This window comes from Cariama cristata, unplaced genomic scaffold (genome assembly GCF_000690535.1).
Source record: "Cariama cristata isolate BGI_N322 unplaced genomic scaffold, ASM69053v1 scaffold11856, whole genome shotgun sequence".
Taxonomy (NCBI): Eukaryota; Metazoa; Chordata; class Aves; order Cariamiformes; family Cariamidae; genus Cariama; species Cariama cristata.
In genome coordinates, this window is record NW_009621578.1 from 43470 (window position 1) to 64331 (window position 20862).

The 20862-nt window shown below is 42.7% G+C and overlaps 1 protein-coding gene across 1 annotated transcript in view; it reads right to left on the minus strand.

The window, feature by feature from the left end:
• Positions 1 to 20862, minus strand: part of LOC104163123 (activating molecule in BECN1-regulated autophagy protein 1-like) — a gene marked incomplete at its 3' end in the record, with an annotated part of 44890 nt that overhangs the window by 18858 nt on the left and 5170 nt on the right. Inside the window, 2 exon segments of the mRNA XM_009702020.1 lie at positions 2384 to 2470; positions 20760 to 20862. The exon segment at positions 20760 to 20862 is cut by the window's right edge and continues 10 nt beyond it. Of these exon segments, the coding sequence (XP_009700322.1) occupies positions 2384 to 2470; positions 20760 to 20862 (190 nt within the window).

Genomic DNA, 20862 nt, shown 5'->3' on the forward strand with positions numbered 1-20862 from the left:
ATTTCCAAACAAGTTAATTTAAAAAAAAAAAAAAAAAAAAAAAAAGACTCCATTGGAGACAGCTTGGTCTTAAGGAGGTATATATATTTTTAATATATATTTAAATACACATACAGATGTATGTTTATTTCACATTTGTTTCACTTTTCCACTTTGTTTTTTAAAAACACCTGAAAGTCAAAGCTTTCTGTTACAAACCTATGATGCTACAAAAAGAAAAAAAAACCAAAACACCCACAAAATGCAGTAACACTCCTTTTAATCGCATCGCCAATTTCTAACAAGTTAAAGGGACAGTTTAAAAGATCCAACTAGCCTAGCACACCAGTAAGGTTTATGGAAGAAGACTCTAATCTTGCCCCACTCAAACTTCCAGCGTGTGCTGATTATGCATTTAGGAATCTCATCCTCTGAAAAGGACAGTGACACTTACTGGAACAATTTAACCCTCTTAGAAGAGGTTCCAACACTGGACTTTTCTTCCAAAGCTCCTTATAAACTCAGGTTACTATAATTTCTACCACAACCTAAAAAACACTTGAACTGTCACATGAAGAGCATCATATCAGTTCAATAATGGCTTCAAGTAGAAAAATATTTTTGACAATGCTCCTTATGCCAGGAAATGTCTCAGGCATTGATCCCTTTCATACATTTTATTGAGCTTCATCATAGCAGAGATCTGACAGAAGGAAAAAAAAAAACCAAAACACACAATTCTAACCTATGCAGGCCCTCCTCCTTTTCTTTGTTAAAAGGCAGCTCCCAGAGCCAGAATCAGTTCTTGCAATCTCTACTCAATAAATCTGCCTGCTTTGGATCACGCATTCCAGAAATAAGGAATGGTGCACTTCCAGTCATTTAGCAGCTCTTGGCATTCATAAGTTGACCTGAACGTAGTAATACCTTTTAATTAACATTTGTAAAATATCATTTTCATCGTTCCAGGTAAATCAATCCCTTTACCTGTCATTTAATCGATTGCCATTTAGAAAGGTTTTACATTTATCAGCATCATTCTGACATGCAGTTGCCAAGACCTTCTGCAGTTACCTAGGTTGGCTTCCCAGTGACCTTACATACAGGTAGCACACCTCACCTTACTTTCACCTCACTACAAATGGTTTTATTTACATCATTCCTAAGCCTTTGTATTATCTTTACAAAGCAACCTCCTTCACAATAAATGGAAAAAAGCCTAATATTAGTTTTCACCTCTATAAGGCTTTATCTACAGAGATAGTTAGCAAGGAGTTATTTACCAGCATAATTATATCATGTGGTCAGTTTGCAACATAGCCTTTTATTTCAGAACTTGTACTTAGAGTATCATCTGTATAAAAACGCAGATTTTGTTGTTAACGATGTAAAAAAGAATGAGATTTAAAAAAAACCAAACACAACAACAAAACAACAAACCTCCCTCAGTAACTTAAGATATTTAATTTTCATACACTGGTACTCCTGTACTCTCCTTGAGGGTAAATCCTAGTAGCCTTCAATTCATGCAGCTATGCCAAAGGTTCCCTAAGAGGCTAAGTCAGATATGTTTTACACTTACTGAATTTTCCTCATTCATAGCTTTGTTAAACCCATCTAAAGAAAGCTTATTTGTCACGATTTATTCTTTGAAAGCTTCCAAAGCTGCTTGCTGTTCACGATTCTATGATTTTTTCTGACAGAGTCTGTGGGTCACATTATCCCATCTGTTGCTTTCTTAATACACTAACTAGAAACTGCAAAGATCACTCCTTTCCATTTTTGATAACTCTGCCATGTTTGCTTTTTCTAGTCCTCTGAAACACTCCCACCTCTTCTGGAGATTAAGCAGCACTACAGGTGTTTCTATGTCTAATGTCAATGATTCATGACTCTTCAGAAATAATTGTCAGTATTTTGTTCTTAGTTAGGTATACATAACATCCTGGTTATGCTGTCTCTCCTACAGATACATTTATGGAGACATTCCATTCTTCTAAGCACGTTGTCTGCTCACAACAGCTCCTAATTGCACTTTCTGCATTCTCCCTTACTCCTGAATAGACTATTTGTTCTTTCTTCATTTTTCTTCAAAAGAGATTTAAAATTTATTGATATAATCTCATTTACTGTTGGACCTGCTTGCCACCTAGTGTTCTACATCCCAAACGATTTTAGGAATCCTCACATGCTTATTTCAACAGCAATTTCTTCCTCTTTTCCCCATTCTCTCCCAGACTTAACAGCATCTTTTGATTTGGTTTGCACCCTACCTCCATGGCAAGCCACTGAGGAAGAGATGGGCCCAATATTAGAACCATTCCCAAAGGATTCAATGAGTTATATCAAAGTTATGCTTTTGTCTATGACACTTTAACGCCTTTAGATTGCATTTAGCTCTTACCTGGCTGGATCTGGGTAGATCGGATGTTCCCGGGACCCTGCTCCATCATAGCGAGATAATGAAATGAGGGAAGACTCCAGCAACCTCCTAGAAAAAAAACACAAACCAAATGACGAAGTCAAAAACCATTCAGGAACATCCCCCCTATTTATGCCCTGCTTTCCAAAATCTCTTAAAGACTATTTCTATCATCAATGCAGATAATTCTGCAACATACTGAACCACTCACTGATGGCACAACTGTTTTCACCACATAATAGCTATTCAAAGTGTAATATTCACACTACACAGGAGAAAGAACACTTCCAGTAACAAAGAAGAGTGGTCCCAACTCGCTTCCAAGTTTCTAGAGAAAGATGCAGATGCTCGTTCTCCTTTGGAGACAAGCCATCCCAATTTGTCAGGTCCATAAACAGTAACGCTGCATTGGCCATCTGTCAAATTCTTACCTACAGAAAGGTGGTTATACCGGGAATGGGCCAAGGAGCACGGGACAAAGAATACACCTTCGCATGTGGACTTCAAGGGCACCATTGGTGTTTAGTCACAGTAAGATATTCAATCTTAGTCCCAAGGCTCCGAAAGAGAGGTTTTCAGTTACAACAAAAATGTTCATTTCCTCTGTATCTTAATCAGCCACAGGGAGAGATACCAAATACTCACTCAAGAAGCAAACGTATGCAAATGCAGCCAGACAGCTTGAATATGCAAAAAGCGAGTCTGAGCCACGAAGGCAGCAGAATCAAAAGTATATAGCAGGAACATGTCCTCCACCCCGGCTTCTACATGCACCTCTATCTAGCTTGTTGTCATAAAGCAGAGAATGGCATTGTTTCAAGACTGACTCATTCAAGCCTGTTGCAGCCATTAGATTAACACAAGAGGGACAATTTGGAGCAGGTCTGGAGAGTGGAAAAAAATCAACTGCCAAAGTTTAGAAGGCTGCTGAGCTCCCTTTCAAGTCTTTTTGCCTCAGACCTCCTGCTAAATTTTGTTTTCCAGTCTTTGTAACTTAATGAAAACTGTTGTGGTTTGAAAGTCAAAGAGGTCCAACATCACATCTGTTCTATTCACCCACACACACAACTGACGAGAAAGATTTGAACCTATCCATCTTAGCCCCACGCTCCTAATTCTCCGTTAGCATCTGCAATGCAGGACAGCAAGCATCAACACAGGAAGACGGACTAGATATAATCCACACCCAACTACCCACTTCTAGCCAGATAAAGACAGTAGAAATGCAAATTAGACATGTTTTTTCCAGCAGCAGGCCCCCCATCAGCATCTCAAGACAAATTTTCACTTCTTTCCAGCAATTAAAAAGAAAAAAAAAGGAAAAAAAAAACTTCAATTTTACATTATACATCTAGAAAACAGCAAGAGATCGCTCCAGTTACTTGGAAAGGCATGTGTCAGCTCGAGAGACTCAGTACTTGCTGCAAAGCACTGGGACTCTACAGAAGGCAAGAAATCATGTCCTCTCTGGCACGAAGTTGCTTGGCAACCATTTCTCTTATTCAAGAACAGTTATTAAATCTCTTAAACTTTGAGATAAATTAATTCCCCAGGTTACTGAGTCAAAAGCTCTAACCTTCAACACTGCTAGATGTTAGGAATCCCTTGGCTCCCCAGAAAGTTATCATACTTCAACCCCACCTTACCAAACCCTCTCTTCTGCTCCAAATATAGAAGTCAATATATGCAAAAGTAGCTAATCCAGAACAAATGGTGCAACAGCTTTATGAGGTATACCTGAAGCCCTACACCTATGAGGTATTCCTATCACCTGCATCATATATCAACTGCTTTTATTCCTTCTAGGGGAAAACGTAGGCAAATTAAAATTAGCAGAAGGGATATTCTACCTATTCAGTCCGCTGCTTCCTTTCTAAACCACTGGCTCAGAGACTGGGTTACTGCCACTGCAACACCAACATGTTTTTTAGAAGTCTGTTCTTCAGAGCTGCTTATGCAGAGCACTCCATAAACAGAAGTTCGCAAGCAGCCTGGACGTGCCGAGGCTGCCACCCTACTGCACCCTCCTGCCAAATCACTGGACTTAAAATTGGGGAGAAAGAGTTCCCACAGCACACAGATCCTGGCAAGGCCACAACCCTAGAAACAGCAGCTGCCTCTTTACAGATGTGAATAACCTACGTGCAACGCAAGTGGCTTGTTTGATGCCATTTCCCTGCAATACCTATGGTGGCCCAATAATGTGCACACACAAATCAAAGTCATCATCCCTGTCAAAAGTTTTGGCGCCTATACACTATACATACCACCCTCTTTCTCAGCCTTTCAGGGTCCATCCACTAAATGACACAGCAAAATCAGAGCCACAAGAGAAGATGACCAGTATATGCTGCACAGCCCAGCAGGCTCTGTTAGAAAGGAGTCACCAGGTATTCTCCAGCCATATTTCTCTTCTCACCTTTGGAAAGGTTGGCAATTGCCCGAGAAGAGCATTGACTTAGAGGGATCACCTTCAGAAAGCAGGCAGCAGCTGTGCTGAAGGAAATCAAAACGTATACCAACCAGGGGACACCAGAAGGGTGCGGAAGCAGGAGCAGGGCACTCGTCGTAGTAACTTGGTGTGGGTCTGCCAGGAGTCCCTCTGTTTGGCTGGGGAACAGCACTTTGGGGAATCTACAGTTCTGACCTCTACACCCCATCTGATCCTTGAAATAAATACTTGACGAGCCTTGCTCTACCAGGTACCTGGCACCTCAGATGAGAACTGATATGTGTTACTTTAGTAAATCACAAACCAACAGCTGCCTGAGCCACAGGATAGCCAGGTATCCAGGTAAACAGATGTCCTATAGGCCTCAGGGCCTGGTGATTTTACCTGAACATCCTGCAACTCCACCTAAGGAAGCATCAGGAGCTGCTGCTGCTGCTTTAGGAGCACCTCCTTCACCAGAAGGAATCCCTAGCAAGACCAGTAGTTACAGGGTTGTGGGGAATAGGATGACAAAGGCACTCCATTAAACACACTCCCCAGTGTTGTCCCAAAAATCAGGGTTCGTTTACCCGGTGTGCAAGCCAGTAACACACAGAGTCAAGGTATTTGCTATTTATTAGCAGTTCTGTGCAGAAAGGGGTACTGGGGGGCATCCCACAAAGCTAGTACATGAAAGTCACAACAATAAGCATATTTATACAATTCTATCCAGGTCATATTTGCATAATGATTCTACATCACCACTTGGTGAATCTGTGATTGGCTTAATTTTCTCTCATCTTGAATTAAAGGTACAGTGCATTTTAAATGTACTGCGCATCTTCAGTGGGTAGGGGTCTTTACTTGGAGGCAGGTAGCTTTAGTACTGGATGTGTGGTTTTCATATTATAATGAGCTAAGTTTACCTCAAGGACACATTTCTAGCTGATTCATGCAGTATAGCCAAGTTTCTTGGGCAATCAGCCCACTAAAGTTTTCTGGTCCCTGGTTTCAGATCTACTTGTTCCTTTTATCCTATTGTCCTGCCAAGAACCGTTCCTACCCAAATGATTTACACTGGTTCCTTATCTTTGTTAGAAATTACAACCATAAAGATTTTGACATCAATTCCTTGACATCACCAGGACCCTCTCTGAGGCTGTGCTGTCCAAGTTGAACGGTCTGAGCTGAGACAGCCTTTCCAGCAGAGCCTTCGAAGCCTGCCAAGACCAAACTCAGCTCTTGCCCTAACTCATGCTGAGGCACACAAGCCACATACTAGGGCCCCATTCAGATCAGGTAGACAAAGATAATTCAGTTAACAGTAAACCACTAAAAAGCTATAGCTGATCCCTCTCAGACCACAGAGCAAGGAACAGGTGGATATAAACACATACAGCAGGCAAAATTAAAAAAACCAAACAACAAAACAAGGCAACACGCAGTCTCATGAGATCCAGATGGACCATCTCGGTGCTTAATGCTCCAGAGAACAACAGTATCTGTACTGAAACCAGAGTACTAAACACAAATAAAATCTATTATTTAAGTAACTCATTCTAGACTGAGCCCTTGAGACCCAAGTTACAGATCCGAATGCATTTGGTACTGACAAATGGGTTCAATAATAGATACACTGCTATAATCATCAATAAAGTGTCCCATCTGTGACACTGGTAGTGTAACCTACTGTCCCCCAGGAAGGCACAGATAAATGTTTTTAAAGTAAGTCATGCTGCACTCTATCAAGTCTTAGGTGCCACATTCATAGCTTCTGCCACCCAAAGTCCCAGAAAAGACAGAGACTATTTGTTTTCAGTAAGCCCAAAGCGTAAGGTAGCCCAATATCCTACCATGGTAAACGCTGAGGTTGGGACCAATTCTGTTAAGGACGATAAACATAATCCAGGGCTGGATAGAAGCAGTTCTGTTACAGGGAACTGCTAGCCACTAAACGTCAAAGTTTCCAACAGAGAAGCAAGCAAAGAAAGAACAGAAATGCATATTGCTTGTATCTCCTTTTGAAACATTTCAGTAGATCGTGCTTGACTCTTGAATCCTTTCTGGAGCTCGCAGCACCCTCTTCCTCTCCCACACCCCCCATTTTTGCTACCCAGATATATAACAGGCTAACACTAGGCTCTATGGAAGCAATTGCTCCACTATCTCCGTCTAGACAATATGAAATTGTCACAAATGACATCTAAAGTACAATTAGCAGAGAAACTGCAATTTCCACCCTCCTCCTCCGCTCACCAGGGGGAAGGAAAAAAAAAAAAAAAAAAGAAAATCACACATTATCATCCTCCAGGTTGTCACTCAATGTTGCAATGATGAAGGTTAACTCTGCTCACCCTGAGAGATGCTTCTGACCCAGCTCGCTAAAACAGGAGGAGGGGGATTGTAATTTTTTGGTTGGTTTTTTTGTGTGTGTGTGCTTTGGTTTTTTTAATAAGACTACTACAAGAAGATATAAATTGCCTCTGTTCAGCATCATTGAGATCTCAGCAGACTCCTTTTCTGTCAGACATCAATAACTATGAAACCGCTGGTCTATACTCGCTCTGTTACCTCGGGCATGCAAACAGGGGCAATCACTAGTCGGGGGGAAAGAAGCAAGGTCCAAGTTACAGGGCACCTTTAGACAAGGGACAGAGACAAAGAGAGTGCACACACACAAGACACTACAAGCAGAAAAGAGAGTTTTCTCAGGAATGAAGCAGCTGAATGCCAGAAGCTGCAGTTTGAGCAGAAAAGAAGTTATGAAGCAATCTCCTCACAGCGCATCAGCCATCGAACTATACCCACACTCTTCCCATGGGGGTGAGGATCACCACCAAAGCCTCTTGGGACAGAGTGATTCATCTCAGCAGGCTTTGAGAAGATACTTAAATGCAGCAAATTTAACTTCTCAGTAACAGTTTCTAAGGATATGCAATTCCTACACCACATCTTCGATTTGCTGCCACAGCACGCACATTACTGAGTGGCGCTACTCCAAGTGACACCAAGGGAAGGGCTTTCCTCCCCGTCCAAAAAGGAGATGCTAACAAACAGCACCAAGGTTGAGTTTCCTTAAAATCAAAAGGGTGTTCAGTCACCTGTGACTCTCCTAAGCTCCTGCTGCACACCAACAGCCAGAGCAAACCAGTAAAATGAAGCACCCTAAGGACAGTAAGCACACCTACCCCTCCCATAGTCCCAGCCTTCAGCTATGAAGAGAGTTCAAGACATAGCAATTCATAGTTATCCTTTGAAGCAGAAGTATATTGACAACTCTGGCAGCTTCTGTGAGTCTCCTCCTCTGGTTTTGTATCTTCTCTGGAAAGCCTTTTATATTCCCTACTGCCCACTTGGAAGTGAAATTACCGCACTGCTTCATATTACATCCCCTTTTTCAGCCTTCTGATTTACAGTCAGCAGTCAGCTCTCCTGAGCACTCATCCCTACGGATGTGCTCCTGTGGTTCCTCACATGAATGTAAAGAATAGCAACAGTTTAAAACTAGATTCCCTTCAGTCATCTTCCTCTTAAAGCAAGGCAACCTTTAACCTGAAGATAACAAGAAAGCTGAAGCATGAAGAGAGCTGAATGTTCTCCAGCTGCCCAATACCACTGCTACCCTCCCTCAAATCCTACACTCAATAATTAACTGTTAACAAGCCCAATTAATTCTTGGAGATCAATTATAGCCTCGATAGAATACTAGAAAACTATTCGAAACAAAAATCTCAACCAAACCAATCTACTGGTTTGTCTGGTTTTTTTCCCCCCTTCTCTTTTCTCAGAAGAATAGGGAAAAATTATTTCAGACATCTCTGTATTGTGTTGCCTACTTTCAAAGAGCAAACTGAAATCACATTAAGCAGAAACCATCAAGCATTTTGTTCCATAGTTTCATTTTCCATAAAAGATTTGTTGTTCTCAAACAGAAAAACTCTATTGCTATCACCAGTTTCATATTCAAGCTTAAAATAAAAAAGCAATCAGCATGCAGTTCTAAAGATTGCCTGAAAAAAATGATTTCTAAAATTAAGTCCTTAACATAATCTGCTCCGATACCTTTAAGCTAACCTTTCTGGACCGTTTCAGCTTTCACATGGTTATGGTTAGACATATTTAGCCCGGCATCAAGATTGAACTAAGACAGGTCAGAAGCAGATGATTAGAAGAGAAGAAACAAACAAAACGGTCAAAATTTTCTTAAGACAGTTGTAACCATCTACAAGAGATAAATACCGTGAGAATGTCACTACTGATGAAAACCTCAACACTCACTTCAGCAGTGCTCTGAGTTAGCTCCTCAATCCCCTTGTTCACATCTTTGCCGTACAACTCATCCTCAGTGAGGAACGGGACTTGGTGGCTGCCTTTCTTACCAGTATTCAAGCCCTGTTAGGCATTCTTTTCATCACTTTTTTAAGTTACTCCACATAATGAACGCCCTTTGCAAAAAAATTTCCTTTCTTTAGGGAAAGCAGTGACAGCAAAGATGCAATACATGATCACAGATACATTCCAGACGTGCCCTTTGTAGAATACTCTGGCCTGCTTATGAGAAAGAACTTGTGCTAACTCTGAAGGGCAACCAGGGACAGAGATGATGTCCTTCCCAGCTGGAAGTGTGGAGTTGTCAGAGAAGCGGGTTTGATACAGGACAGAAGTTATCACAAAAAACATTTTCCCCCCCTTCACTAATTCTGGGCAAGAATCCTGTAGAAAACAAGCTGTAAGGATTTCTCAGTCAGAAAACAGCACATCAGGTCTTCAGCCAGGATGGGAAGGAGTACATCTGGGAAGGAGCGTAGGGAAAAGGAGAACAGTAACATGAAACAAAGAACTGTACATAAGAGTTGGAACAGCAGAAACAAGCACTGGGATTTGAGTTCTCCTAATCACAAGGCAGGGAGCAGATTCTCAAGAAGAACATGGTGAACCCCTTAAGGTTTACCTGCTTCAGTTTAACTAGAAAGTAATACCACACAAGGAAACGTGCTATCACTGCGCCTCTGATCTTGGACTAGGAACTTCAACTTCCATTCGCCACCTGATGCCGCAGGAGCTACACAGCACCTCTGGAGCTCATCCTAGGGAAGGTCTGTGGCTCTGAGAAAGATGACAGATTTTTTTAACTGGACCCAAGGTCGCACTGTTAATTTACTACTTTACCTGCTGACAAAGGCCATGCATCAGAACAAAAGATAAGCGAGCATTACGCAGAGGTCCTCATCATACAGCACCTGGGAAATGACTAATGCGTCATCTCAACGGTCAAGAGGAAGCACACATCCATGATAGACATTAAAAGGGTCAAGAGCAGCTATGGTAGCATTGATTAGTTTGGCAATAACTCCAACATGAAAAGAACGATGAAAGATCTTGCACTTTCATTTTGCAGGGGCAAAACTTGAGGGGCGGGGAGACGAGAAGAAATTTAAATCAGGCCAAGCTACAGCATGTACTATTTTGCTCTACAGCAGCCATTTTATACCAGTGCTCAAATGGGGCAGGCACCTCAGTCAAGCTGAAGACAGACATCACATTCCTCCACCTAGACCCTTAACAACATCGGCTTGTATCAGAAATTCAGTTAGAGGGAAATTGTTCCTAGTCATCGTGGTCTAGGATAATAGGCTTGAAAGCATGGCCAGAACATAGTCAACACACTGAAGTCCCTCAGCCTGCAGACAGCTTTACTCTTCTGAAGGCTCTTCTACCTACCTTCATACGTATAATGTCTGCTTCAAATTCTCCTTGTTCTGGGAGTTCCCAACACCACAGATTGTGCGGACAGCAGAAATCTCTGCTTACCCACGCACGCAGATCTGCGTCAGCTTCTGGGATAATTACACAGGACTCCTGCTTCTCCATAGGGAATTGAAGAGGAGGTGTCTTTCCGGAGGGGGCAGAAGCCATATAGTTATCTCCATAGCCTTCTAAGGCTATGAAAACAGAGGTCCTACCACACATCAACCACTTCCTTTAAAACGCTCTTGTTCAGGCTAAAGTAATGAAGAGAGTCAGGTCAACAGATGACTGGCAGGGTAGTTCAGCCACTTACCCCAGCCCTCCTACTTCAGGGAGACAGGGAAAGGATTTGATACTAATGCATTTCAAGTAGAAAAATGAGTCAGTTTCTTGGCAGATAACGAACCCTGTTTATTCACAGCCTTCAGTTCCAGCAGGTGCTTTCTCAAGAAGAGCAAGGGAGGGGGTCAGTTACATCATCACACAAACAGCCATTTGGCGCAATCAGTTAAATATGTATGTGGAAAATGTTTAAAATGCATGTTAGCTATTCAACAGACCAGAACGGCTCAACTGGAGAAATCTAGAGTCATCACTATTTTGGTTACAGTCGTATTACTGAGTCAGATCACAGGTCCCTCCTCTCTCTCCTCTTGCTCCAGGCCCAGAGAGTGGATGCACGCTGCTCTACTGCAAGTTCTCCAGCCCAGATTCTGTAATACGGAGTGAATAATTGCATGAGGGTACTTTGTCCCCAGGCACACCGTGCTGTGTGCTTTTATAAAGAACGTGAAGAATGAGTGCACGAACGCAATATACATAAGTGACTGCACAGCTAATGATTAAGGGCTTGTATTAGCACTAAAAAAACAAAAGAGGCAGACTATACTGCCAACATCTCCAGCTCCTCCCCATACCCAAGAAAGCTACAGAGAGCTTTTAGTCAAGGAAGCAGGCCTGAAATAGAAGGTCTGAGGGCCTGCCTGTAACTTGTTTCTTGGCAAAAGAAAAACAAACTCAAAACTTAGAGACTGTTTTAACATTACTTATCTGAAGCCAGACAACAAGCTCTAGGAATCACAGCTGGATAGTTTAAGCATGTCAGAGACCACCATCAATCATAAGTTGAGCATCATCCCCCGGACAGAATACTGCAAGTACCTGAACTCAAGGCACATAAGTAAAAAATGGGAACAAGAGCAACTGTTCCAGGTCAAGTCAGCTTGTCTGGACACGCTGCCCACCCTGCAGCAGTTGGATCAGGAGGCCGCAGGGAAACCATGTGCAGACACCACAGGAGACAGCCAGCCTAATAAAGCATGGCTTTCAAGAGAGGGAAGTTATTCACACTTCTTCTCTGTCTGTAGGGAAGTTGAGAACTGATAGGTTTTATGGTATCCTCAAACAGCTATCTGTTTGAAGTCAGCTGTCTTTCAACTTCTAAGCAACCTGTGTTTATCTAAGATCTTTGTTGTATGGTCATCTCATATAGGCCTTCCTCAAAAAAAAAAACAACAAACCAAAAAACAACCATCCACTCCAAAAACCAAAACTACCTACCCCACTCTAGATCTCATTACTCCTCAGTAGAAGCAAAAAAGTAAGCCAGTTTGGAAGCGTGTACCTCTTCCATCCTCATTAAAAAACAACACTGGAATCCAATTTCAACAAGTTCCCTTGCTGCTATGCTAAAGTAGGTGAACAGAAAGCGAAGTCCCAGAAGAGTCCCATAGACAGACACCTGTATGGAAACAGGTCTCTGTTTCCTGGAGATTGCAGAGAAACAAAGTTTACCTATTTCTTTTCTAGGCGAACTCTTCATTTCTAGGCCTGGACTACCAAAAAAAAAAAAAAAGGTGGGAGAAGGGCAGTGGTTCGACTGGGGAAACACACCATGAAGGTATTTGAGAAAGCACAGTTATTTCTATACCTGCTTAATTTGCAAGCCAAGCTGCTGCAAGAGTAACATGGGGAAAAGAATCTCTTTTTATGTGCTACAGTCATTGCTGTATGTTTAAATTGAGGCCAAGAAAAAGAAAAGAAGGCTTAAACCTTTCTGCAAGTTTGGCAAAGACTGCACATGCTCAGCTTTCCGAAGTACTGGGGGAAGTTTGGCAGCAGGGAGTAACCTCTATTAGTCACTGCAAGAGGGAAAGCACAAGGCATCATTTTTTCCCCCACCAATTCTCAGTAACGAAGTAAAAGGGCTCTCATAACCTTACATTATTCTTAAAACAGGAAACCAGCAAAGGCAGGGAGAGGAACATTTGTGCAAGAAAACAGGCACCTCTTTCACTTGTTCTTCTACGGAACAACGAGCAGCACATTCAAGAGCTCAAACTTCTACCACGCCAGCAAAACAAAGTCTTTCCTGCCCACACGGAGACAGCAGATTTGGTCTGGGGAAAAAAAAAAAGATCGCAAAGCTGGGAGGGTGGCAGCAATAACCTCAGAACTCATGTAGACATCAACTGACCATTTAGATATCATGGCAGCCTCTCCTAAAGTTCAGGTTGTGGTTACATTCTCATGATAAAACCAATTTATACTTTCCATTTTTAGAAAAAGGCCAAACAAACAACACTTGCCAAGTTTGTCCACAGCCTGCACATCTCGCCCACAAACACAGCTAATCATCATGTTTAAATGTTCATGTCACCTTCAGATTAGCACTTCACTTTATCTTCGGCACTGACAAATTAGGTCTTCCTTCATTCCTATGTGTCCACACTAACATTTCCAGAAGTCATCCCCCGACTCCACAGTTTCAGCCTTCTCCCCTCAAGCACCTCTTCCCAACCACAAACCTGAACCCCTTGTCTCTGTTTGCAAATCCCTTCAACAACTTCTGTTTACCCCACTGTTCTTTACTAACTACTCAGATACTACTTATCTCTAACACCATCATAGTCAAAAATTGTAACAAGCATCTCTGGAATTCTTTCTTACCAAGACTGTAAACAGCACAGTATAAACTTTTCCAAAACTATCACGTTATAAACGGAGGCTACAAGGTTTGCCAGAAACTTCCTTTCCACAGCAGAGGTAAGGTCTACACACCACAACTTTAAACAAAATGCTGAGCCCAAACTACAAATGCCAGGACAACAAGCTAGCAAGGTTTCCACGAGTAATGGCCCTGAATGTAAGGGGTGGGGAGAAATGATATTGGGTAGGTACATGTAGATTTTGGACAGGCCACATTCCCACCGACGAGCAAGTCCGAGCAGCCAGCACAGTACGGTTGCCCCTCTTCTCCACAGCTCAGAGGTGATCCTTCCTCCTGCGCAAGTCCCCCTTTTTCAATGAACGCAACATATCACTGCTGCAATAGATATTAAATAATTGAATAAGCAAGCCACAACTGCTGTAAGCAATTAGGAAAAAAAAAAGTAACAATGTGGGTTTGGGGAAATAAGGAACAAAACAAGACAGAATACACTAAGTGGGTGTTCTGTCTCCACTACAAGACACATTTTGTAGTTTTAGGTAAGGCAAGTCCCTCCTGCTTTAGTTCTCTTCCCAGAAAAAAGTAAAGGGAGTAGCATTACTCTCTTCTCTTATTTTGATGGTAAAGTTCAGTCACAGAACTGTCTCCTCATAGGCAACTCCGTACCCACAACAGAGGGCAAGGATCTGTTCTGGTTGTTTTGTTTTTAAGGCTAGGATATGAGTGACATGCACCCTTTCATTCACTGCTTGACACAGAAAGCTACCAGAAGCCAATATATGCAGAGATCTCAACTGCCTGGTCATTTAAATCAAAAACCGGAGCAGCACATCAAAAGCTCAGGCTCCAGCACAAACTGAAGAACAAGCTGCAAAGGTGACTGTACTCTTTTCCATTTTACATACAGTACTCACCATGCTGGACAGGAATGGGGTGTTCCTACCCTGGCAATCTACTTTAACCACAGACTGGTCCCAGTTTGATCACAAGTCAACATCACATCTACAATTTAGAACCAGAAGAAGCATTTACTCATGGCCATGAGTAAGCCATGCCTATTTGCCTCAGAAAAAAAACCAAAACAAGACAACCCATATTCGTGGCCTTTTATGGAAAAGGTCAAAAATTTAGGTAATGGCTCAAAGCATACTTGAACAAGAAAATAAACGCAGCCATGTGGAAAAGGTGACTCCCCAGATTCCAGCCAACATCTGCCAAGCATTCCTCCAGAAAATAAGCCCCATATCATGGAAGTCTTCTGAGGGTGGATGAGCAACCATTTAAATGCAAACAAAACCTTTGAGAAAGCAGACTGCAAAGAAAAGTCTGCTCCAGGCTTGGTAGGTAATGAGCAAGAAGTCAGAGAGGAATTCTGCAAAGTTGAGGAATTCTGAAAGCTGGCAAGGTCTTTTAAAGCTCTAACTGATGGGCATTTGCATATCCAAAAGACAAAATACCTGCCTCACCTCAGATCCACACCTATCCCTTTCAAACCCTTACAAAAGCCAAGAAGAGAAGCTCCTCTCTTGCTTGCATTCTGTATCACAGCCATTTCCCCTCTGGATCCCTGTTCACGCCTTTTCCCAAACACTGAAGAACTTGCAAATGTATGGTAACTAAGCAGATAAGCTGCAATCTAGGACTGGGGGGAAGTGGTCCTCAAGTTACCTTGTTTTCTTTATACAAGAACTCAGGAACTTCCTGGTTCTGCAAGGAGATGGAGAAAGCAAGGAGCAAAAGCAACATTACCACCTTGTGGCAGCAAAACAATACGGAACTAAGTTCTGAGAAATTCAAAGAGGAACAGACTAGGCGTTTCTTTTCATACCTCCTGCAAGTACGGAGAGCCATGTGCTGCCAGAAAGGCCACCAAGACTGGAGAGAGACGTGATATGAGCTGGAGTCAACCGCACTGACCAGGCAGGTGAGAATGGTACCTCCGCTTCCACCCTGCTGCACCCGGTGTTGTGTCAGGACAAGAGCAGGGCACAAAGGTCCACATTTGGCTAACAGGTGACACCACACGTAGAGTATTTAAACTTTTCTAAGGGAAACGCAACACAGCCAAACTCACTTGCAATGTATAGCACTGACACCTGGATCGCATTCACAATCCTATATACAGCCTTCTCATCCAGGCTGAGTACGATGCGATCTTAGCTCTGGAAAAAAAGACTAGGTTCATGTCGTGTAGCAACAATGCAGGCAGGAGGGACCATGGTCCTCAGACAAGAGCAGACAAAATGAAAGACAGAAATTTGACCCTGGACCCTGTTACATGGTTCCAGGGAAGCTGGTCTGCACATGCCACTTGTGCACAGTGCATCCAAGAGACTAAAACACAGCAAAAAGCAATGCCTTTGGTGAGCTGTGCAACTTCAGCAGGTCAATTATTTGCACAGCACTGTGGACTCTGCACTTTTATACACTCACAACCAAAATAAAGGAGTTTATACAAGTGTCCTCTGACAATACAAACTCCTCCACCTCACGTACACTCCTTCCTACCTGTATGCATGGCAAAACCATCACCCAGGACAGTTCAAAAGACTTCTCAGATTTTCAGGTAACTTCAATAGTCTATCTTGTCTGCCAAACTAAACAGGTGAGGCAAGGTGAAAACATTACGCATTCATAAGACACAGGCACAGAAGTTACTCATACCACAGCCTACAGAATTTGACCTCTGGAATGAGTGCAATGGAGTAATTAGAGAAGTTTAACATAATTGCCAGACAACGCTTCCTAATGGAAGAATAAGGATAATAAGCACTTCCTCATGAAACACAGGTTTCATGCAAACCTGCCTGGCAACAGGACAGGACTCCTCTTTCATGTGCAGTAATTCATTCAAATCTCTAGTCAAAATAGACAGGTAAACAATATCAGAATTGCCCCCTTAGTATATTACCAGCAGCTAAATCTTGAATGCATAGAGGACAAGTTTCCTTTTGGGTATTTTTCTTTTCCCTATTTCTAGGGATTATTTCAAAGGGTAAGGTTTGAAATATGTCAACAGGGACACAAGTGGCACTACTTGCTCCTTGTACCCATTCTAGAAAGACTGTGGCCTAGGGTACCATGCCAGAACTCAGAAACAACACTAGATTAAAAGCCACAGGATTTTTGTTTTTGTGAAATAACACACTAGTTCTGTAGATATCACTTGTGTCATATTAAAATAGCCAAAGAGGTGGCATTTGAAGATCTGGATCAGTTTTATTAGTCAGCACTGCACTGTACCTGTCATTAACTGATGAGCTGAAATACATTTCAGCGGAGATCACTGCTATGATTCTATATATCATTTTCTTAAGAAGGTAGCACTAGCTACTCTCTAACAAGCAGCTGACTAGAAGAATCCTCTTTCATTCCCTGTTCAACTTTTCATTATCAACCTGAATTGGCCCACATAGCAACAACGGTTTAAAGTACTTAGAGGATCTTTTCCCACACTAGGATTACAGTATTAACACAGTGCTTCCTCAACTCATTTTTTAATTAACAGGAAGTTATAGAAAAATTAAACTAGCTATCATCTGTTGCTCAGTTATCTTTCCTTCATCCAGATCTTGCCAAGAGCTTCTATCACCAACTCTACACAGCACATTTCACATGGCAATTTCAGGGATTTCTGAGGCTCTTTTCACTTTGATGTTAGAAGTGAGGCAAAGATAGATCCACGGGGGAAAAAAAAACTACATTTGAATAAATGAGATCAGCCTGGAGCACCTCAGAAAAGCTGAACCTCAGTCTTACTAACTTCTGCTTAGGGCAGACCATAAACCTTCCCCAATTTCACACCTCGCTGACACAGCTTCAAGAAGCACAGAGCTCAACGCCCGTGCCACTTTCAGGCCAAGCCAAATGTGACAGGACTGCTGTACTGCCAAGGCTCCCAGTGACATGTTCCTCCTAATAGAGGTGCCAGAGCTGTTAGTCAGGAATAGCTTCATTACATGCTTATTAATACCTTTGCGATTAGCCCAAGATAATTAGCCCAGCACCATCAGAAAGAGCAGAATTCTCTCCCTACCCAGCTGACATAGCTGTATCAACAGAATTCAAAGAACAGCCTTCATTAAACTACCTATTAACTTAATTGACCCTCTATGGCAATGTCTTCCCAGCAAGCTACTTCTCAGTCAGGCAAGACAGGTCAAGCCATGGATCCTGCCCGTGAACAGGGAATGAGAATACACACACAGTTTCCAGACGCAATTTTTGCCTTACATTGTTCAGCTGGCCCTTGAATACAGAGCTCCATTGCCCAATGAGGACATCTAACGGAGGGACAAAGAAGAACAGAATATAAGACAGGTTACAAGCAAACACGTGGATATCACAGAACCATACAATGGTTTGGGTTGGAGGGGACCTTAAAGCCCACCTAGTTCCAGCCCCCCTGCCATGGCAGGGACACCTTCCACCAGACCAGGTTGCTCAAAGCTCCATCCAGCCTGTCCTTGAACACTTCCAGGGATGGGGCATCCACAACTTCTCTGGGCAACCTGGGCCACTGCCTCACCACCCTCACCGGGAAGAATTTCTTCCTAATATCTAATCTGAAACTTCCCTCTGCCAGTTTAGAGCCATTGCCCCTTGTCCTATCACTACAGGCCCCTGTAAAAAGTCCTCTCCTCCAAGACTAAGAACTATCCTGAGGCCCACAGCCACAAAATTACTTTGATTGAAAGCGGGTATGCAGTCATCACTTGTATCCTCAGGCTTGAAGGCTTACCCTCTCTCTTCTACTTTCCCAGCACTGTCAGCACTGCACAGCTTACATCTCATGATCCTTAGCCACCATCTTTGCACACTTCTACAGCTGCAAAGGTTAACAGACCTTCTGGACTCTGCTGTGCAGGAGTGGTTCCAGCACTTCCCATTGTGGAAGCATATTCTAGGTCTGTGATACAAGAAGGCTGGATGATCATTCTACGCAAAAACTAGGTAAGTGGGTGCTTGTTGACATGTTATTGCTCTATAAGGAAAAATATAACAGCTAATTTGAGAAACGCAGAAAATTACACCTGCAGAAAATAGTTATACCACATGCAGGGTTCCTTTTAAGGGGAAAGATTTCATAAGGCTCCCAAGTCCACCCAATGTCTTTAACAGGGAAAGAAATGAAGTTTTACTTCAAGGAAACTGCCATGAGCATTTAATACCAGACTGCTCACTGCTTCCAGCTTCCTTACCTCAGTACTCTGCAGTGACCTTAACTTCAGTTAGAAGTCTAAACCCCTGCCATGCCTGTTCTTGAGAAAGGCCTGATAACAGGAGGAGGAGACCAGGAAAACAAGAGTCCCTATGAGCTTCTCAGCAACCTCCGCCAAGAGGGTTTCACTAAAGGTTTCACCTTATAGGAATTCCTCTGGAATTAAGCTTACGCACTGAACTACACACTCCAAACCAGTGTCTCAGCAAAATTCACCTGTTTGCACAGGTGACCAGTTAGGCAACTAACCCTGCACAGATGCTACAGCCACTGAGCAGGCAACAGCAACCACCATGGGCAACAGGTGAAGTGACCCAGAGATTTAGTCACAGGACTCCAGCTCTTTGGCAGCAACTCATCCAGGTCCTGCACGCTGGGATGGACCGAGTTATACGCTTCAGGGCATTTTTAAATTATACAGCTCCCACAGAAAAGATCTCATCTACAGATCCCACCATGCCTCATTGTCCAAATATGAGCCAAGCACCTGATCAATAAAAAGGTTATTTGCCCCGTTATTTCTGACACTACAGTGACTCAGTCCAGAGAATGAGCTACACAGTGGAGACGATACAAGCATGTATAGCTATTTCAAAAGAAAGATAATGCAAAACTTACTCAAGTGCCATTTTAGAGCTGAATTTGTCAGCTCTTCACCTTTCTGCCCTTTAATAGGGGACTAGAGGATATCTGATTTCAATTAAAGGCAGGTAAGTTCAGGCCCAAGAAATAAGTAGTTACCACATAATCAACTTGAGACTCTCGTTATGGCAAGCTATTAAAAAAAACCACTGGGGCAAGGATTTAGAAGCAGACAAATAATTTCATGACCACCACCACTTATTTGCTATGCAACTACAGCAACAAGAAAGGCAGCCACTGTTCCAGTTTGAGTATAATCAGCTTATCTGCAGGAAGAAGGAAAGAATTCCCCTTCCTCAGGCACTCCGGTGTACAAAGCTTCCTCGGTCAGTTACATCTGCATCCAGCCTGGAAACTTTGCTTTCCTACAGCAAAAAGCATCCATTTCTGAGAAACAGGAAGACTGGACCTTTCCTCTGACAAGAGCACAAATCACTTGACAGAGAGGATGTCAAACTGAAACCCAGTAGAGAAACACTATCCAAAGTACCAATGTAGCTGAATCATCTATACAAGCCAGCAGAGACACTTTTCACACAAAGCACATGTCCTTCCTGGTGCAAGTTCGATTTGGCTCATTCTGTTTTTTGTAACACATCTCAAGTATAAAAAAGTACCCTTCCAAAACAGCATCACCTTCTTAAAAAAAGAATACAGCAGAGTCTAAAATTTTCACTGATCAGCATGCCTCCAACCAGTTCACCCTAGATTCGAGTCAACAGGAGCCACTTTCAAAACTTACCTCTTTATCAAAGGCAAGCAAACTGCATGGCTTTGACCAAACACTTGCAACTAATGTATATGCCCACCGACACAGAGCTTTGACTTGTTTTGCCCTATATGGCAACACCAAGGAAACGATTGTTAACTCTTCCAACTTAACAACTACAACCTCAACAAGACACAGCACTCAAGAAAGCAATTCTCACTAATCATGCCCAATTTTCCATGCCAACCCTAGGCAGAGTCTTTGTGTGCAGCAGGTGTGTGGTATGGGGCACAAAGGACAGCGTAGCACATCCTGCGTTTCCACCCTTCTGCGGTGTCTGGGAAACACCAGGAGCACCGTTCACCCCAGAGATCTGCTGCCAGAGCCCTTCCTTTTGCCTGTCTGTACTATCACCCTCATTCCCCATCAAGAGGTCTGGTCTCTGTCCTTACAATCTTCAGAACCAACCTGCAGCATGACAATAGCAGCTATAAAAGACAACAATGCAACATCTCTATGTTCATCTACGTAAATGATGTACATGACCACATGAAAAAAGGTTTTTAACTCTGAAAATACTGAAAGACTCAAGACTAGGTGGGACAGGTTTAAGAAAAAAAAAAAAAACAGAGGACGAAGGTCGAGCACAGATCTTACCTCCTTAGTGAATCCTCCTCTGAGCTTTCCTCAGGCATTTCCTGGTTTAAGGCCTCCTGTGATACATTCCCAGGTCTGCTTGAAGCTGACTGGCTGTAAACTC